This window comes from Chanos chanos, chromosome 5 (assembly GCF_902362185.1).
Source record: "Chanos chanos chromosome 5, fChaCha1.1, whole genome shotgun sequence".
NCBI lineage: Eukaryota > Metazoa > Chordata > Actinopteri > Gonorynchiformes > Chanidae > Chanos > Chanos chanos.
In genome coordinates, this window is record NC_044499.1 from 18,364,703 (window position 1) to 18,381,978 (window position 17,276).

The 17,276-nt window shown below is 41.1% G+C and overlaps 1 protein-coding gene and 1 pseudogene across 2 annotated transcripts; both read right to left on the reverse strand.

Annotated features, from left to right (window-relative positions):
• Positions 1–761: 761 nt before the first annotated feature.
• On the reverse strand, positions 762–9,636 carry septin2 (septin 2). 2 transcript variants are annotated; one of them, XM_030773244.1, is made up of 14 exons: positions 9,555–9,636; positions 8,597–8,636; positions 8,053–8,167; positions 7,130–7,216; positions 6,560–6,683; positions 5,306–5,440; positions 4,985–5,102; positions 4,633–4,734; positions 4,259–4,404; positions 3,932–4,015; positions 2,978–3,043; positions 2,456–2,516; positions 2,251–2,345; positions 762–2,063 (listed from the first exon to the last, which is right to left on the reverse strand). In XM_030773244.1, exons 2-13 carry the CDS (start codon positions 8,618–8,620, stop codon positions 2,259–2,261), a joined length of 1,149 nt encoding a protein of 382 aa, XP_030629104.1. In that variant the 5' UTR covers positions 8,621–8,636; positions 9,555–9,636; the 3' UTR covers positions 762–2,063; positions 2,251–2,258. The 2 variants fall into 2 exon arrangements, with proteins under 2 accessions (XP_030629104.1, XP_030629105.1); XM_030773245.1 differs by lacking the exon at positions 2,978–3,043.
• Positions 9,637–10,173: 537 nt separating this feature from the next.
• On the reverse strand, positions 10,174–11,099 carry LOC115812248 (tubulin alpha-8 chain-like; annotated as a pseudogene).
• Positions 11,100–17,276: the final 6,177 nt, after the last annotated feature.

Consider the following 17,276-nt stretch of genomic DNA (forward strand, 5'->3'; position numbering starts at 1 on the left):
AAGACCTGCAGTAATGTCAGCACACTTAGATACACATACCTCATTAAGACACACACTGACACAGTGCCACTGAGTTTTGGCAAGTCTTTAACTTTTACTCTGTTGTGGTACATGTCCTCAGACAGCACCTCATATCGCCCAGTTACACAAGGCACTTGTACGTCTCTTCTCAGGCTCACGGCACTAAGATAGGAAACTCTAAGCTAATGGGCTAAAGCCCGGTAATCCATGTACAGTCAATAGGTCAGACTAAGTCCCTTCAAAATGGGCCAGTCAGCACCAACACATGCTCCTTTTCTTCTCATCTAGTCTGCTCCACACCAATGCTAGTCCTGAAACTAGACCCGTGGCATCGTACATTGTCACTTCTAAATGTGTTTGTCCGTGTTTAGTGGCACGTGCACAAACATGACATCAGAGTTTATTTGTGGTGTTTACTAGAACATGGTACAAAGTAAAGTGATAACATACTTGGGCAGAAATGTAAATTTCTCTTCCTTTTCAAGCCAGGTATAGTTTTCTGCATTTGGGCATCTGTGACTAACCCCACGGTCAAGAGAAGTTGTCTGCCCTCTAGTGGCTAACCTCACCATGTACAATGCCAATGACTAAATTTCATTTCACACTGATGAATTACTCTTTTTTTCCTAAATGTTAAAAAACAGAGAGGTATCTATGCAACAGCTTAACGAATAACCACCTCAACATTACAAATGTAAGATGTGAAACCAGGTAAGGGACAACACAAATGCCAAAAAAAACAAGCTTTAATGAAATTTATTACAAGGTAACGGCTAACAAGGGTTTATTAAAATAGTTCTCATTAAAAGGGCAAAAACTGGAATGTTAACAGATGAAGAGATGAAACAGAGAACCAGATGGGGACTCATCATAGGTGCTGGTTATGGGTGTAACAGATCAAACCGAATACATGGCAGCTGTAAAGAACATATACTGTGTAGGATGCAGGCAGACATATCACTTACACACAAACCGCAAAGACAGAAATGGGCTCCAATCTGCCTTACCCATGGAAGGGGACGTATCTGGCATGCTCTCATAATAAGGGACACAGTAATATACGCTTTTGCATTCCTGCTCAACACTCCAGCACACTGTACAGAGAACCAACTCAAGTCTGACAATGACTTCAGAACAGTATCCACCGAGACACAGATTCACCACCAATTAGTGCAGTGAATGGCCTTCTCTTCACTAGGGTTTATGGGCATTGGATAATGGCTTACAGTGTAATGCATATATTTGCATACCACTTAAGGTCATTTTAACACTTTGGTGAATGTGGTCACACACAGACCGACATGCAAAGCAGGGAAGAGCCACTTTAAGGGAAATCCAGTATAAAAGAACAGGGGCTGTAATTAAATATTATAATGTTATACTCGGCAGAAGGCCGCGAGAAATCCTCTAGCCTTTCTGCCACAACCGTCAAGTAATACGTTTTTGTACGATAAAATCTGAAAGAGCTGCTGCAAGGGTTCACAGTGATTCCATAGCTTTACGCACAGGCTGGCAGTGCTGAGAACATGATTAACAAGTCAACAGGTTCTTTTTTTTTTTTTCTTCTTCTTCTTCTCTTTTTCAGAGGGCCATAAGTGCCACCCCAAAACACCAGATGTTATACAGCAGTGAGTGCTTACTGTAGGTTGACAGCAACGTTTTGGCTCTTTCAAAAACAGGAAAAAAAAAAGGAACAAAATATTATCACATAAACAGCTCTAGAAGATAATAACGTAACTTCAATAAATGGCGCGTATTCTTCATTTAGATTACTGGCATTGTTCGGTATATTGGTACAAATAAATGAACTATTATTAGAAACACTGTAAATACAAAAATAATACTGCAAATACAAAAAGAAACCAAACCAAAAAAAAATATCTGTAAAAGGAGTAGAAGAAACTATGATAGTGGCAAGCAGTATCAGACAATGACCAGTCTCCATCTCTCAAACCCTCTATTTTTTCCACTGCTCCTTCTCTCATTCCTCCAGCTCTCTCTCTCTCTCTCTCTCTGGCCATGTTTATACGGCAGTTCTGCATCTGGAGGGGGGAAAACAAAACCCACACTGCTATGTAAGCAATCACCGAACCGCCACTTGTAACCATAAATTTTACAGTAGATGTCAACAGACCATGTAAACTGCATCTAGTAAAAATTCTTAAGCAATACAAGTAAAGAGCAACTTTGATATTTTTACTGTACAGAGGGTCTATGCTGTGCTCTTACTTGGTCCTTCACACATGCGGTCCGTCGCCCTCTCCGTCTCCCTGCTTCTGCATCTGCGCCTGCATCTTAGCAATCATCTCCTGCATTCGCCTCAGCTGTGGAATAAACACACATACACACACAATCACTTTGTGTACAGATCTCTGACTCCTGCTCTCAGAGTTTTATATGTTTGTGTTCTCTCTGTGTGTGTGTGTGTGTGTACCTCTGCTTCCTTCTCCTGCAGGATCATGTCCTTGTCCATTTCCTCAGGCTCCGGGCCCTTCCTGAAACAAAGCCACAGGGGAAGAGTCTCACCCTGAACAGCCCTCTATGGCTCCTCACACTGTCACTGGGTATGACTCACTGTGGACTATCCACCTAACACAAGGTCCTGTTTCCTTATGGGCTAATGGCAACAATGCCTCGTAACAGGACTGGAAAGCAAACTTGATTCTGGAAAGACAGGTATAACCAAGTGCTCCAGAGCAAAATAAAATCAGCTGAGCTGATGGTTGTACTCTATGCACCAAAATTAAAATCTCATTCGACCCCCTGGCTAAAAAGCATAGCAGCTACCAAACCAATGCACTATGGAGAGCTTTCTATCTGATAAGGGCTTTATATCTGATAAGGGCTGAAGTTGTTTCATGTAGTACAATCAAAACATCTTTTTTCATAGCATGACACAAGCAAATCCAGTGAGAAAACACAATAACGTCTTTAAGTTTGGCTTGCACTGAATCACCTGAACACAGGGGTGGTAGAGACCTCTAGGACTGAAATCCCAAGCCCAGTGCCTGGTGACGTTGTGCTTAGAGGAAAAGTCAGTGGCATAACCATGTTAGACAGTGAAGAGGTCGGCTGTGCTCGGGGCTGCGTGGAAGGTAGACGAGCGAAGTGGTGTGTGCAGAGCAAAGCTGCATGAGAGCGAGAGTTCAAGCTAGCGTGCACGTCAGAGAGACCGTGAGACAGAGCTGAAAGGTGGCCAAGTGAGTGAGTAAGTGAGTGAGTAAGTGAGTGAGAGTGAGGGAGCGTGAGTGTGTGTGAGTGAGTGTGTCTGTGTGTGTGCAGAAGCGGTACAGGCATCAGACTGAAAGATAGATGGAGCTGTGACTGAGCTCCCAGCAGTACCTCCCCCTCCTCCCCTCTAAAGTTCATTTTCAGTCTTCTGGACTCCTCATACACTCTGAGTTTACAGGCCAGAGACAAGACTTCACCGGGCTAAGCCAGCAGAGTATGGATCCAGGGATTGTACCTACCAGTCCAAATCAACTAAACGGGTCTAATTAAGGGTCTTTAATTCCCTGAACCAAATGAGGTGAGTGAGTACCCTGTCGGGCCAGAAATCTCTACGTAAAGTTTTAAGATGGTTCAGACTCTCACCCATAATGGTGTGGAAAAAGAAGTAACCTAAAGGAAACATTTCTTATTTTTCAACTTAATAAAAGTTGAAAAAAAGAAAAACGGCTGTCGGCAGGGACTGTAGCACCAGGGTTTCAAATCTTTTAAATTTGAATAGCATATTTACACTTCCCACCAAGTGATCTCACTCGTGTTTTGGGGACATTGAAACTACGGATAACTTTGGATAATACGTTGGAGGTGATGTGGGACTGGAGGGTTGGGGGAGGTCAGGAAAGACAGGCAGAGCAGTACGTACGCAGGCGACAGAGGCAGAACATAACCATGGGAGGACAACCTGCCGCCCCGTTTGAGACGCTCTGAACGGAAGTTCTCATAGTGCAGGTCCTGGGTCACCTCCTGTAGGTCTTGCATGTGTGTGCTGCACAGACACAAAAGAGACAGGTCAAACAGTCAAATCTGAGGAGTGGCAATTCTCATGCCATCGTACACGAAAACACAGTCCACAGAGAAGAAGCGCGAGAGAAAAAAAGTGTAACAAATTCAGCTATTCGGAAATCCATACACACCCTTGTTGACTGATCAGAGATGTTTTCAGTCAAACTCTTAACAGGAGGAGGTCTGTTTGAGTCTGCTGACATCTGTTTGGGATTGGGTTACTCACATGAGCATGGTGCGCAACTTGAGAAAGTCATTGTGTTCAGGGTTCTCCACCTCAACTACGCCCCACGGGTAGAGACGGCCGCGCACCTTCTTCCCCTTGGCCTCAATCTGCTGGTTGGAGCCCACCACTGCGAATGGGATACTGGCCTAGAGGAAAGATACCATGACATCCTCAAAGGAAAAGCTCTCTGGAACCCTGGTAGACCTCACCTCTGATGGAGATCTGCTAGTTCGCTCTTATTGAGTGCTTAATTATGTCAACGGGTTATCTGAATCGGAGTCTTCTCTTGGACATAATTGCTAGAATTAAAGAGGTATTTAAGAGTAAGCTGTTCACTTGTGGTCAGTAACAGAGTAATATTATAAATGTTGTACCTTCAGAATTCTGGTCTGCTCCTTGAAGTCTTCATCTTCATCAGACTCGGCATCAGGCAGATGATAGATCTTAATGCCGTGCTCATCAATCTCATCCAAGATCTGACAACCAGAGGGGGGGGGGGGGGGGGGGGCAAAAAGTCAGTGACCAGTGCATTTCTTCACTCCTTATTGGTTGCATTCAATCAGTCAAACCATTTTTTTTCATCCCAGCCTTAATAAATTTCACTACTGCTCTGTTCAGTCCAGTTGTACATCCACTCAACAAACAAAATCAGCAGTAAGTCACTGACTGTAGGTTTAGATTGACGCATGAACATATCAGACAGGGGAGGAGTCCTGGGTGCCGTACCCTGCGCTTAAGCCTCTCTCTCTCTTTGAGAGTGAGTGTATCTGCCTTGGCAATCACAGGGACCACGTTCACTTTATTATGAATGGCCTTCATGAACTCCACATCTAAGGGCTTCAGGCTGTAAGAAAGAGCAAAATTAGCTGTTGTACAAGATACACTGCATTCCAGAGATTCACAATGAAACGACTGTAAATGTGTTCTCTCCACTACCATAGCTTTACACTATGCCTCATTATACATGAAGCATAATGTGTCATATTGAATAGAAACCTTTAGATCAAATGTCCTACGATATTCATATGGGGAGTAAAGATAGTTTACCCATGACCCAGGGGGGATATGAAGTAGAAACAGCAGTGAACGCGATTGTCCACGATGTGCCTGCGGTTTAGCCCACTCTCATCGTGCAGGTAGCGCTCAAACTGGTCGTCGATGTACGAGATGATGGTGCTGAAACTGATAAGGAGACAAGAGCAAAAGATGTACTTTGTTCAGTCATCCCAGCCACTCATTTTCAAAGCCGCTTATCTTAATTAGGGTCACAGAGGGTGCTGGAGCCTATCCCAGTGATCACTGGAGCCAGCGTAAGGCAGGGAAACACCCTGGACAGGTCGACAGGTCCATCACAGGGCAGACATACAGGCAAACACATTCATACCAATGGACAATTTAGTGTCTCCAATTCACCTAGCCTGCATGTCTTTGGACTGTCTTTGGAGGAAACTGGAGCTCCCGGAACATGTTACACAGTGAGAACACGCAAACTCCACACAGAAAGGACCCTGGCCATGAGACCTTCTTGTTTTGAGGCGGCAGTGCTACCCACTGCATCATCCTGCCCCCATTTGTTCACCTTCATCTGAATATATATATATATATACACACACACACACACACATATATATATATATATATATATATATATATATATATATATATTTTTTTTTTCAGTAAATAAATAAATAAATTCTTTATATAAAATAATCTAAATGGACTTTAACAAAACTACTACAGTACGTGGTTCCATTGACTTTCCTTTCAAAGTTCTACAAGATGAGCTGTTCATGCTATTTTATATCCAACCTGGCCTAAGAATCACAAAATCCTTACGTCTACTTCCTATGTGGTATAACACCCATGTTCAGGGATGCCATTTCCTTCCAGGGAACACCCTCTCCATGTGCTCTGCTCTCTTTCCCTTTTAGAGGCTGTGAGACCAGTGAAGGGGGAGGAGACAAGAGGAAGAGGTCAATCGTACTTCCTGTTTCTCCTCTCCCACTGAGAGCAGCTGCTGAACAACTTCCCAGACTTTTCTCCCATCTGTCTGCTGTACTCTCCTGTCCGTTTGGTATTCTTGTACAACAAACAGCTAATCGAGCTCATATAAATTAAAAACTACAATGCGAGTTGCTCCCTGGTGGTCCTGCTTACATGTGAACTTACGAAACCTCAGATGTAAACGTCCAAAAATCTAAAATGGCTCATTCTGATGTTGTACAACAATTGCTCAAAACGGTAAACAAAGCCGTGCGCACAAAGGGGAACGAGAACAGATAACCATTATAAGTGAATTACCAGTCCTGGCTGTTGATGGCATCTCCGTATCCGGGAGTGTCGACCACAGTGAGGCGAAGCTTCACTCCACGCTCTTCTATCTCCACCGTGGAGGCCTCAATCTGCACAGTGCGCTCTATCTTCTCTGGATCACGGCCACGTGAAAAAGAACACGCTGTTAGATGAGTCTTATGGGAACAAGCAAGCCCTGTTCTTGACGGCTCTATAAAAACATGTGTCACATCGCTCTCACAGCCTTTGAACGGGGCAGCCGAGTCGATTTTCACAGCTGGGGTACGTCTGGATTTATTTACGGGATAATTACTCAGAAGAGAGAAAACGAACGCAGCTGAAATAATTAAACGTATTTACTCAATGGCAGTTAGCAATGCCATTTTTTTACAGAATCTAAGTTTTGATTTTCTAATGCATGCGTTGGAGGATTTCTGAGGAGCTGAATATTTTTAAATTAACGTATTTGAACCAAATAAACACATGTGCAACATGTTTCAGAACAAAAAGAGGAGGGTGCTGTTCTGTGCTAAAATGTTACACCTCACATTTTTTGTCACTACTGAACTGAATTTGTACCTGCGGCTCCAGGGATGACTCTCTCTGGATAGAGATCAGTGAGGAACAGGCTATTGATCAGAGTAGACTTCCCCAAACCAGACTCCCCTGCAAATACCATGAAGTACAATTAGTCCTCACAAAACAACAACAAAACAGATAAATACATAAAACACATCCATAAATACCCCTTACAATCACTTCCAAAGGGAATTGTGAAAAGAAGTTCCAATTTTATTCCAAATTAAAGCTAATAATACACGCACTGATTTTCAAACAGCCCACTGATCTTAGCAGTGTCTTTGTTTCACTAGACTATTGGCTTTTCTTTGTGTCTGAACCACCCATAAGATGTGCTCCATCGTTTGCCGAGCAGAGGCTGTCCTGTCAGTGGCAAGCCCTGAAGCACAGGGCCACATTCCACAGTAATTTATTTTAAGGCAGAGCGATGACTGTACAATGGGCTCTGTTCAACTCCCCTCCCCCTCTCTACAACAGAACTGATCCGTGTACTCAGCAACTGTCAACAGCTGGACTCACACAGAGAGACAGAGAGGAAAAGAGAAATGACTGGCCCGGCACCCTAAAACAAACTGAGTTTCTGGCTTTCTCTCCCTGTCCCTTACAAGAACTGCATGTATAATAAGGGTTCCCACAGTTTCCTCTATGAAGGGAAAAACCACACAAAGAGAAAATGCTTCATTCTTCACTCATGTCAATTGGCTTGTAAGCATGAGCTATTTTGGTACTGGGAGGAATGCGTTATTTTAGTGCACAAAAGCCTGTCTCTGCAAAAAATATGAACTCCATTTTTTACCCTGCTATGAATGTTACATGTTAATATTAATAACTATTTAATCACAAACTCTTGTTTTAGTAGTGATTCAATACCACATCACTATCAATGTGCATGATTTAATAATTAATAAGCAGCCAATACTTACCCACCACCATGAGAGTGAATTCAAAACCTTTTTTCACTGATTTCCGGTGGACCTGGTTTGGGAGATTGGCAAAGCCCACATATCCTGGGGTTTCGGGGTTTGTGAACTGCCCCTGCTGCAAATATAAGGAGACAAAACAAGTTGGCAATACATTGAAACTGTAACACATTAAGGACAAACTTTTTTTCCCCCTTTAGACTGAATACATATATTACATATCCATTAGTCTCTCCACGAGCTTATTTTCTTCATAGTGCTAGAAAAGGAGCAAAAACAGTGAACCCGTTACGCCAGGATGCAGAGCTCAGTCATAAAGGAACTACTAAAACGACAGACTTCCGTTCAAAATGTCTGCTATACAGTTAGGTAGGTAAAAGGTGCTCTCACATTCAAAGCAACAGAGAAGTCAGTTATCAGTAACAGCTATTCTCATCACAGCATTAGTTTTTATGTTTATAACACATCATCTTCCTCTTATTGTATCAGTGAAGTGCTACTGACTGAAGAGCAAAGGTATTTGTTGGTCTGTCTGACAGGGGCTTACCTTCATTTTATCAGCTTGTGACATTCTGAACTATCCCAGCCTGCAAGAAATAACACAACAGACGGTTCCTCACAAAGTCATCTCATATCCTCTTGGTACGATGAGCACGCCGTAATCTCTAACAAATAATACTGAGACGCACTGGAAGCAATGTCAGCTACGAGTTTCTTGAACTCAGAATGAGAAAACAGACAGTTAATCTTAGGGTTTTGAACTGCTGAGTGAACAGGAAGTCTGCTCTCTGGTGCGATCGAATCACTGAGAGTACCTCACCACAGGAAAATGCATAAGCCATTTTACCATGACTGACAGGTACACTGCATGATATGCAGTTTATGATGAGTTTTTATTTCGGAGAGTGTTCCTTAAGGTTTCCTGAACATTCTCCTTATAAACGTTTGAAAAACCTATGGTATAAACCAAATAAATTGTCCAGAATTAAATTGCACTATATGCCTTGAACGTGTCATCAGTTCAAACATCAAAGAGGTCACGCGCGACTGAACCAGTGAGACATGCAAGGGCTAATAATTCCGCTTAAAATAGCTCTAAAATCTATCTGCGGAGAAGCTGAGCTTTCACAGTTTATGGGCACGATAAAGTGTTAGTAGGGCTACTTAAATATATAAAATTAGTGCATTTCCTGATTAACTTTCAAGCGTTGCTTCAATTCGACAGTAGGACGCAAGAGTCTGATCCATAGTACCAGTGTCTGCTGGTATTAAATGGCCAACCAAGCTAAGTGGGTTAACTATCTGCTCTTCACACCTAATAAAAATAGGTGACTAGCTAGACTGCTAGTTCGCTGTACTAGCTCACTCAAACGAAGCGATAGGTATCGTTAGCTAGCCAGCTACTCTTTTGAGAACAAAGATGCGGCAACTTGTCATAATAGCGAAGTGGACTAATCGACAAGTTATTAAATTTGTGAGTTAATACTGAAAATAGTATACCTTACCAATAAGGCCTAACAGAGTTCCGTGTAAATGGTAGATTTGAGAGTCTGCAGAGATGAACAACCCAAATTCCACAGATTCCGGAACTCACCGACAAGCGGCATATGTACAAGGAGGCGTTCCCCTCTCCGTGGACCACAATGCTCAGCGTTTCAGATACTACAGTCTCAGATCTATTGGTACAGCAAACTCACTCGGGGAAGATTGTAAGTGTAAAATAGTCGGGTTTAATTAAAAAAACTTAACTCGACTATCGTCAAGAGAGCTCACATCTGTAGCTCGACTTTGCTCATGCCATGTATAATAATCGTTTTCGAATAGGTTTTGATGTAACCGTGTATCTGTCTTGCACACCACAACAACAAGCCAAGAGAAATCAACGAATCGTAGTGATGCACAAGGGAGAAACCATGTCGCAAGCATAGTTTGTCTTTGTTTAAGCTTCCCGTATGGATCTTGAAACGCTTGAGAAGTTATCTGAGGAAGATTTGAGAAATATATGATGCTCAGTGTTATTAACATTTTGCAAGAGAAAGCTTGGTTTTCCAATGCTTAAATTTGTGGATACAGTTTTGACATCACCACAGCTCAAAAGTTACTAAAGAAACAGACACAAGTCATTTAGTACTTCTTATCCTCCTCCTCCACACAGCCATCAGCAGATTCTGCCCCAGCCTCCTCGTAGTCTTTCTCCAAAGTAGCAGTGTCTTCTCTAGCCTTGGTGAACTTCCCCTCTCCCATTCTCTCACCTACATACTAGTGAATGAAGACTTGTTTGGCATAAGATCAAACTTATGTACAACAGCAGTAGTATTGTTCAACATGTACACAACGTTATGGACTTTGGCTAGGTCTCCTCATGGCACCACAGTGGATAGCTGGTACTTGATGCAAACCTTGAACCCAATGGGACACCAGTTGACAAACTGGGTGCAATGCTATGACAAATCTTGATGGGCATCACATCACCCTGGTAAAGTAAGCCTGCAAGCTAGTGAGCGTGGATCTCCCCATCTGGTTGGCTGGCTCAAAGCAAGCCTTGGTAATCTCAGGAACAGAAAGCTGCTCGTGGTATGCCTTTTCAGCAGAGATGATGGGAGAGTAAGTAACCAGGGAAAAGTGGATACGAGGGTATGGCACAAGGTTGGTCTGGAATTCAGTGAATCTCCCATTAAGGGCTCTATCAAAGTGCATAGAGGTAGTAATGAAGTAATGTATTTGGGCAGTTAACCTGTTTAGTTTGATATAGGAAGGGCATTCAATTTGAGGGTTGTACCTCGATATGTTAAAAATTACTTTATTGCTTCATGGAAGATCAGTTGGACTGGTCAAGGACAACTAACATTGAGACCACACTAAAGGCAATTCAAAGGCTAGCAGAAAACCTGAGACCCACGTGAATGTTAACCTGTAATTGTTGGACCTGGGTCAGCCAACACACAGAAGAACATATTTTCCAGTGTCACTGAAGAACGTGCCAAAAGAAGAGTCTTCGGAGGCAGAGGCATGACCGAGAGGAGTCCCATGTTGCTGGACCCCATGTCCATCTGGACGCCTACTTGGCCAGTCTAAACAGAAATACACTCCCTCTGCTCAAATGTAGTGAAGAAATTACTCTTCAACCCATTACTGTGACATGTGACCTACAGTTGTTTGTGATCAACACAACCCCTTCATTTCTCGATGTGTTTTTCAACAATGAAAACCATCAGTTTTAATACCATTGTATTTAACTGATGACAAAATAAATTAATTCTCAATCCTCAAAGGCTTGCAAACATAAAACAGAAACATTTATAAAGAGAGAAGTGCAGTCATTGTATCATACTACTTATCAACAAAGTAAAAGAAACTCACCCTTTATAAACATACTTCTTGCCTTCCTTTATACAGGTAATGGCAATTACATATTTTAGGTGTAGTTTTGTATTGATGGCTCTTAAAGGAACAGTACATGTATTGTGAACTAATCCAAATCTGAGGTATAGATAGGCTTCTCACTTTGCAAAACAAATATTGTGGTGCCTCCTCAACTCACTGATCTAGATTTCTCAGCAAGGAGGAACAATGCGCCTTCCACATAATCACAAGATGAGTATTACCCAAATTATTTTGAGGTCAACACTCCTCTTGCAATGCTATGGTGACAGTAGTGACCCTTAACTCTCGTAGTTATTGATAAGACGGGCTAGTATTGGTTTTAGAGGACATAACTTTGTAGAAGTATTTGTGGAAATAAGTATGGCGAAATATGCTTTATATAGGATTTAGACCGGATATATTATGCCAGTATTGCAGGTATGTCAAACCCAAGGTCTGCCGACATATTTTCAACGTCCCACAATAGCCAATAGAAAAAGCTACATTTTCATGTTGGCTGATGGATCTTGTTTTCTTGTCAATCTCATTGATCAGATGAACATTTTGAATAAGAAACTCCAGGGACAAAAACAGGTTCTCAAAAAATTAGGTGCAGCAACAGAGCATTTAAAGCCAAGCAGAAATTGTGGAAGAGAAAGCCTGTTGCAGGGACTTTAACTCACTTTCCATCTTGCCAAGATGTTTTGTATTTGTACAGAGACACATTTCAAGGTGACATCTTCAAGCACCACAGCTCAAAACTCTTTTCTCTGCTGGAGTTTGAACGCTGCTCTTTAGACTTCAAGTTCCACAAAGAGTCTGTCTGTCACAACTGTCATGACAGTCCCTGTTGATTCTCTGATGTTGCTAATTAATTTGCAGAGCAAAGATAGTCTGAGAGGAAAGCACTCAGCAATGGAATTGTAAGGCTTTTTTCCATATATCCCTACCGCAGGCTTTCCCAGGCTAACAGATTTTTGCTAAGACACTGAGTTTATTTGGAAGCCTGTGTATGTACGAGTGTCTCTTTTCCATGATGAATGTGAACAAATCAACGTATAAATCAAGGCTGACAGATGAGTGACTGTCTGCTGTAATACAAGCTGCCACTGCTCTGGACATCTCACTGGACATCTCAGAGCAGGAGACAAAGAACTACTGAGTGTCAGGATGGAGGCGGTGCCAGATAATGCACCAGAGAGGCTTACATGTATTAACTAATCCTGACATGTGATGTCTACTAATCCAGGTATTGTCACCCTGCATAAAAAATTTAATGAAAATCCGTTCGTTTCTTCAAAATGTTGAATGAACACGTGAACAAATCGCATAGATCAAATTTTGTCCATAATGGAACACTAATTTGCAAAGTGTCCATCTCCTGCAACCAAAGTATAAAGTGCTAATATCCGGGTCATCTAAAATTTTGATTGATATATTTTTTACATGCGTTTTCGAATTTCTGAATACCCTTTAATGTCGCTATTGCACTCGCTATCACAGCTAATCACATCAGTGTAAATTCTAGATGAGCTGTTAGACAAAGGAAAGGAATGCTACATTTTTACCCTCAAAATGACTGGCTTGTTGTAAAAGACAAACCGCTGGGGTGCAAACTATGCGGCAAAGTCACACCACTGGCAGGTAGTAGTTCAGACGCAACGCTAACCGTTATGGAGTGAGTGTTTGGCTTAACTTTTTGATACTAAGGCTAGACAGCAACGTTACTTATGTAAGAAAATCGAGGAACACAAAGAGGTCAGATCCCACTTATAAGCAGCAGAGATACATTTTTGGCAACATGAGACACAGAGACTGCCAAAACTGAAACAATAACTCGCTTGTTCTTATCAGCCTCCAGCTTCTTTAAGGCTCTCCACTGCAGGCCTACTATCTTAATGACACCATACACCAAAGCCGTAGATAGTCTGATTTGAATAACTGAAATTTTCATCTCCTTTATTAAAGAAATATATGTTGTATCAGCAGTATCTACTAGTATCTTTTATTCGCTGAAGAGCTTTAAAATTTCATTCTTAATGTTTTCTTGATAATGACCGGTGCACATACCAACATGCCAGTGAGAGGAGCAGCAGCACTTTTTTCCACTTCAAGCACTGGGAATACCCATCAAGCAGACGTGCTAAATTCAAACATGCAGTGCTATGGGGCGGTAACTTTGTAGCTGTCTTGACATGCCTATAGTGACAACGTGCTTCCTGTTGAAACAGAGCAGAAAAAAACTCCAACACTAAAGTGTACATAACATAAAGGAAATGGGTTTCAAACGTTAGAGTTCACTTAATCTCCAGTTCTATCATAAGACCTTCTTGTCTCAAAGCTTGACCTAAAAGAACGGTTTGCCAGGTTGAAATTCAAGATTTCACATTGAGTACACAAACACATTCAGTTATTTTAACTGCTTGGTTTAAACAAAGAAAGGCAAAAGGAAAGAAGGAAAGAAAGAAGGAAAACAAAAAACAACAACAAAAAAGTGTAAGAATGCCACAAGAAGTAAGTGTTAAATCAATAACACTAAATAAGTATTGAAATCAGTATTAAACTGTAGCAGTGTATCTTATAGGACATCATGTATCATTTAAGCAATTTCAGCACTTTGCAAAATAAAAAAGACCTCAGAGGTTTCAGCAGAATAAGCTGACGTGTAATTTAGGCTCATTCAGAGTCTATGTGAGCCCATTCAAACCTAAAGTGAGTTTGTCTAGATCTATATCTCACCGAGCAATTATCACTATGAAATCATCATCTCCAAAATGCTGTGGTGACATCTACATTATGCACGAGCAAGTAATTCTTACTTTAGAGCAAAAATAAGACATTAAAATTCTTCTTAATATCACTATTTAAAAGCAAAAGGCTTTCAAAGTAGAACTATGTGTGTTTTTAAGTTTGAAGAAGTTCAGTTCTCGCTTTTCATTATGGAAAATGTAACACTGGCAGTGCAAAATTCAATATGTGTTCCTCAATTAAATTGTAAATAACCAAAATGCCAACTTTGTACTAAATTGCACTTTTAGGAGAATGGAAAGCATACATGTGAGTGTTGCTATGTACTTAGGAGAGCAAGGGTTCCTCCTAAGTTGCTAGGCAACTTGAATCTAATCGTGCCACAACTATGGAATGAAACATCCTGGGAAAATCTGCTCATTCTGAAAATCACCAAAATGTCTCTGCCCACCGAGAAACAGATACAGTGTCGAGCTCAGATGCAGCAAAAGTAGGCTAAATCTCTCCTTCATGGAAATGGGTATGATCACTCACAAGAGGAGCTTAAAAAGAATACAAATTCAAAATCGTTCAAATGAATGATGCTCCTTAATGTTTTACAAGATCTACAGTGAACTATCAGTGTATTCTAGCCAGCATTGGTCATAAGCTACCGCTCCTTTTTCTTTCCTCTAGATCATAGAGAGGAGAGCAGCATAAGGAAGGAGAATACAGGAGCTAGAGGAACTTGTAATGGAGAAGTATACAGGGTACTTTAGGGTGGTTATTGTTCTTTGCTATTTGTCACCAGACAAATCAAAGTCCGTCTAAGTGGTACGTTATGTTAGACACACTAATTACAAGATCAGGTTTTACAGCATTAACTGCCTCTGCCCTCAGGATGCTGTTGAGGTCAGGGGACGGTTGTGCTAGTTTACGGAGGCCGTTATGACCTACACATAGTGGTTGGGTGTGTCTCGGAGGATTTGACTCACTCTGATTTCTAAGCGCTGTTACGTAGTCTGACTCTTATCTTATTTTCTTACTGCCCTTTTGTTGGCGGGTTAACGTTGTCAGAGACAGGCGAAGTCCCTACAGAAAAAAAAAAAACAGGACAGGAGTAAATGAACGAGGAGAAAGCAGAGCCCGAGCCAACCTGTGTAACTTAGAGGATCCATGATAATGAAATTTAACAGGGACTATTAGTGAACCTGCTTGTGTGCCCAGATATTTCAAAACCCTCACTACTTTTTCCCCTGCCCTTTACATATTCAGAATGGTTGCTTTCATTTTGTGTTGACATGGTACATTTTCACTAAAACTTTTTTACACGTTTTTTTTTTTTGTTCCCTCAAACCCATAATGAATATACCACTGGCTCAGGTTTGAAATTCTGGCTGACATCCAACCTTTTTAAATAAAATGATAGAAATGATAGAAATTGATCTTATTCATTATTGGAGTCCTTAAACTGGCCAGTTATTGATGTATTTGTGTATTTATAGCAATATGTCAGAATATTATATATATTAATATCTTTTCAGCAAGATATAGATCATTTCATGTTCTGATGGTTTAATCCAAAATCATTCAAAATTACAGTATACACGCTGTGTTTTCTGAGATGCATATACCACAAGTCCCTGAAATGGTATTGGATATATCTTTTATATTTTTAAAACTATAGGTATCATTTCTTTTGACAAAAAGCTTTTTGCAGTTGTTAAACTAATTTTTTTTTCTTTCTTTCTTTGTGAGATTTTGTCATAGTCTTAGTCAGTTATGCCAGAAGTTCAGAAAGGTTAGAAAATGCTGTTTTAGAGGAGTATTTATGGAACTCCACGAAGTGCTGATTCAAAACCTGGACAGCCAAGGCTCTGTTGAGTCTCTGTCCAGTTGTTTAGAAGAACCAGATCTGGGCAATTGTAAAGTTCAACAAAAGTATAGCAGTCACAATAATTGGGATGCCTACCAATGGTATAAATTATCATCTTCAAAAAATATAACGCTATCTATGTGATATAACTAACACAAGCCCATGGAGCAAAATGCATTGTTAGAATGATGGTGTCTCCAGCTTGACGGAAACAAATGCCTATACCTGTGCATTTATACATTGTATTCAAAGGGAATACATTTATGTTTGGTTTGTGGGGAGAATCTTAAAATGGTCTCCCTGTAGTTCATATGGCTGGCATCCAGAGTGCTCTTAAGTTTGTGATACTTTCTTTAGCTTTGTGACCAAATACAGAATAAGCTAGGGCTCAGAGATTCCTCAGGCCTAAATCTTCTTAAACAGCTCTCATAATCCACTGGATGACTGTGAGAATGGGATTGAGTGCTTCCAAAAACAGTAAGCATATGCTGTTCACAGATACTTGGTTTTTTTTGCTCCCTCTCGTACTTTTGAGTGAAGCTCCCATTTTCTGTCAGCGTGGACATGTATACACTGAATGTTAAATCTCCATTTCCTAATCCCATATTATACCATTAATCAGAGCCAAATTAGTTATTTATGTAAAATCTTCTACAGTCTAAAATCAAGAAGAATCAGAAAAAGAGGAGAATTCTTTCCCTTTGAAGAGCTACACGGAGTGTAGATTCATACCCCAGTACACACACCTTTTCAGCATCAAGTTTTTTATAAGCACCTCTATGTTTAACAAGTGGTGAGACTAAGTCCTACTGGACAGAAATTACCATTGCTAACCCCCAAATAAGCATCTTCACTCTTCAGGAGTGACGTACTGGGCTTAGAGGAGCTAATGGCAAAGCACCTGACTTCCTCTGTTTTCCATTTGGTGAAAATTTCATGGAGATTTCTCTTATCTTCAGACAATCCAGTCATGAGACAAACAGCAGGCTGAAAACTGTGAGAGACAGAAGGGTAAGGCTAACTGTGATCTGCTACTGCACTCCTTTCTTTCACACAGTCTCCTCCTTTCAAGGCTTTCTCTTTTATCAGCATGTGGGCAACTCCTCTGACTGAAGAGTAGGGGTAACTGTTTTTTGAAGCTGTGGTGCTATAGAGCCACATTGGTGCTGAACTTGGATTTAGCCCCTGGCTGTTCAGGGTGCATAAATCTTGAGTGACCGATATTCCTTTTTTGGAGCAGTGTTACATTTTCCAAACACTA

Bases quoted from the DNA above. Each gene is read 5' to 3' on its own strand.
- septin2 (XM_030773244.1), bottom strand. From the start codon at position 8,620: ATGTCACAAGCTGATAAAATGAAG. The intron at 4,735-4,984 runs GTACGGCACCCA...TCTGGTTGTCAG, and splicing joins GAGAGAGGCTTAAGCGCAGG to ATCTTGGATGAGATTGATGA. The intron at 4,016-4,258 runs GTGAGTAACCCA...GTGTCTGTGCAG, and splicing joins AAGTTGCGCACCATGCTCAT to CACACACATGCAAGACCTAC.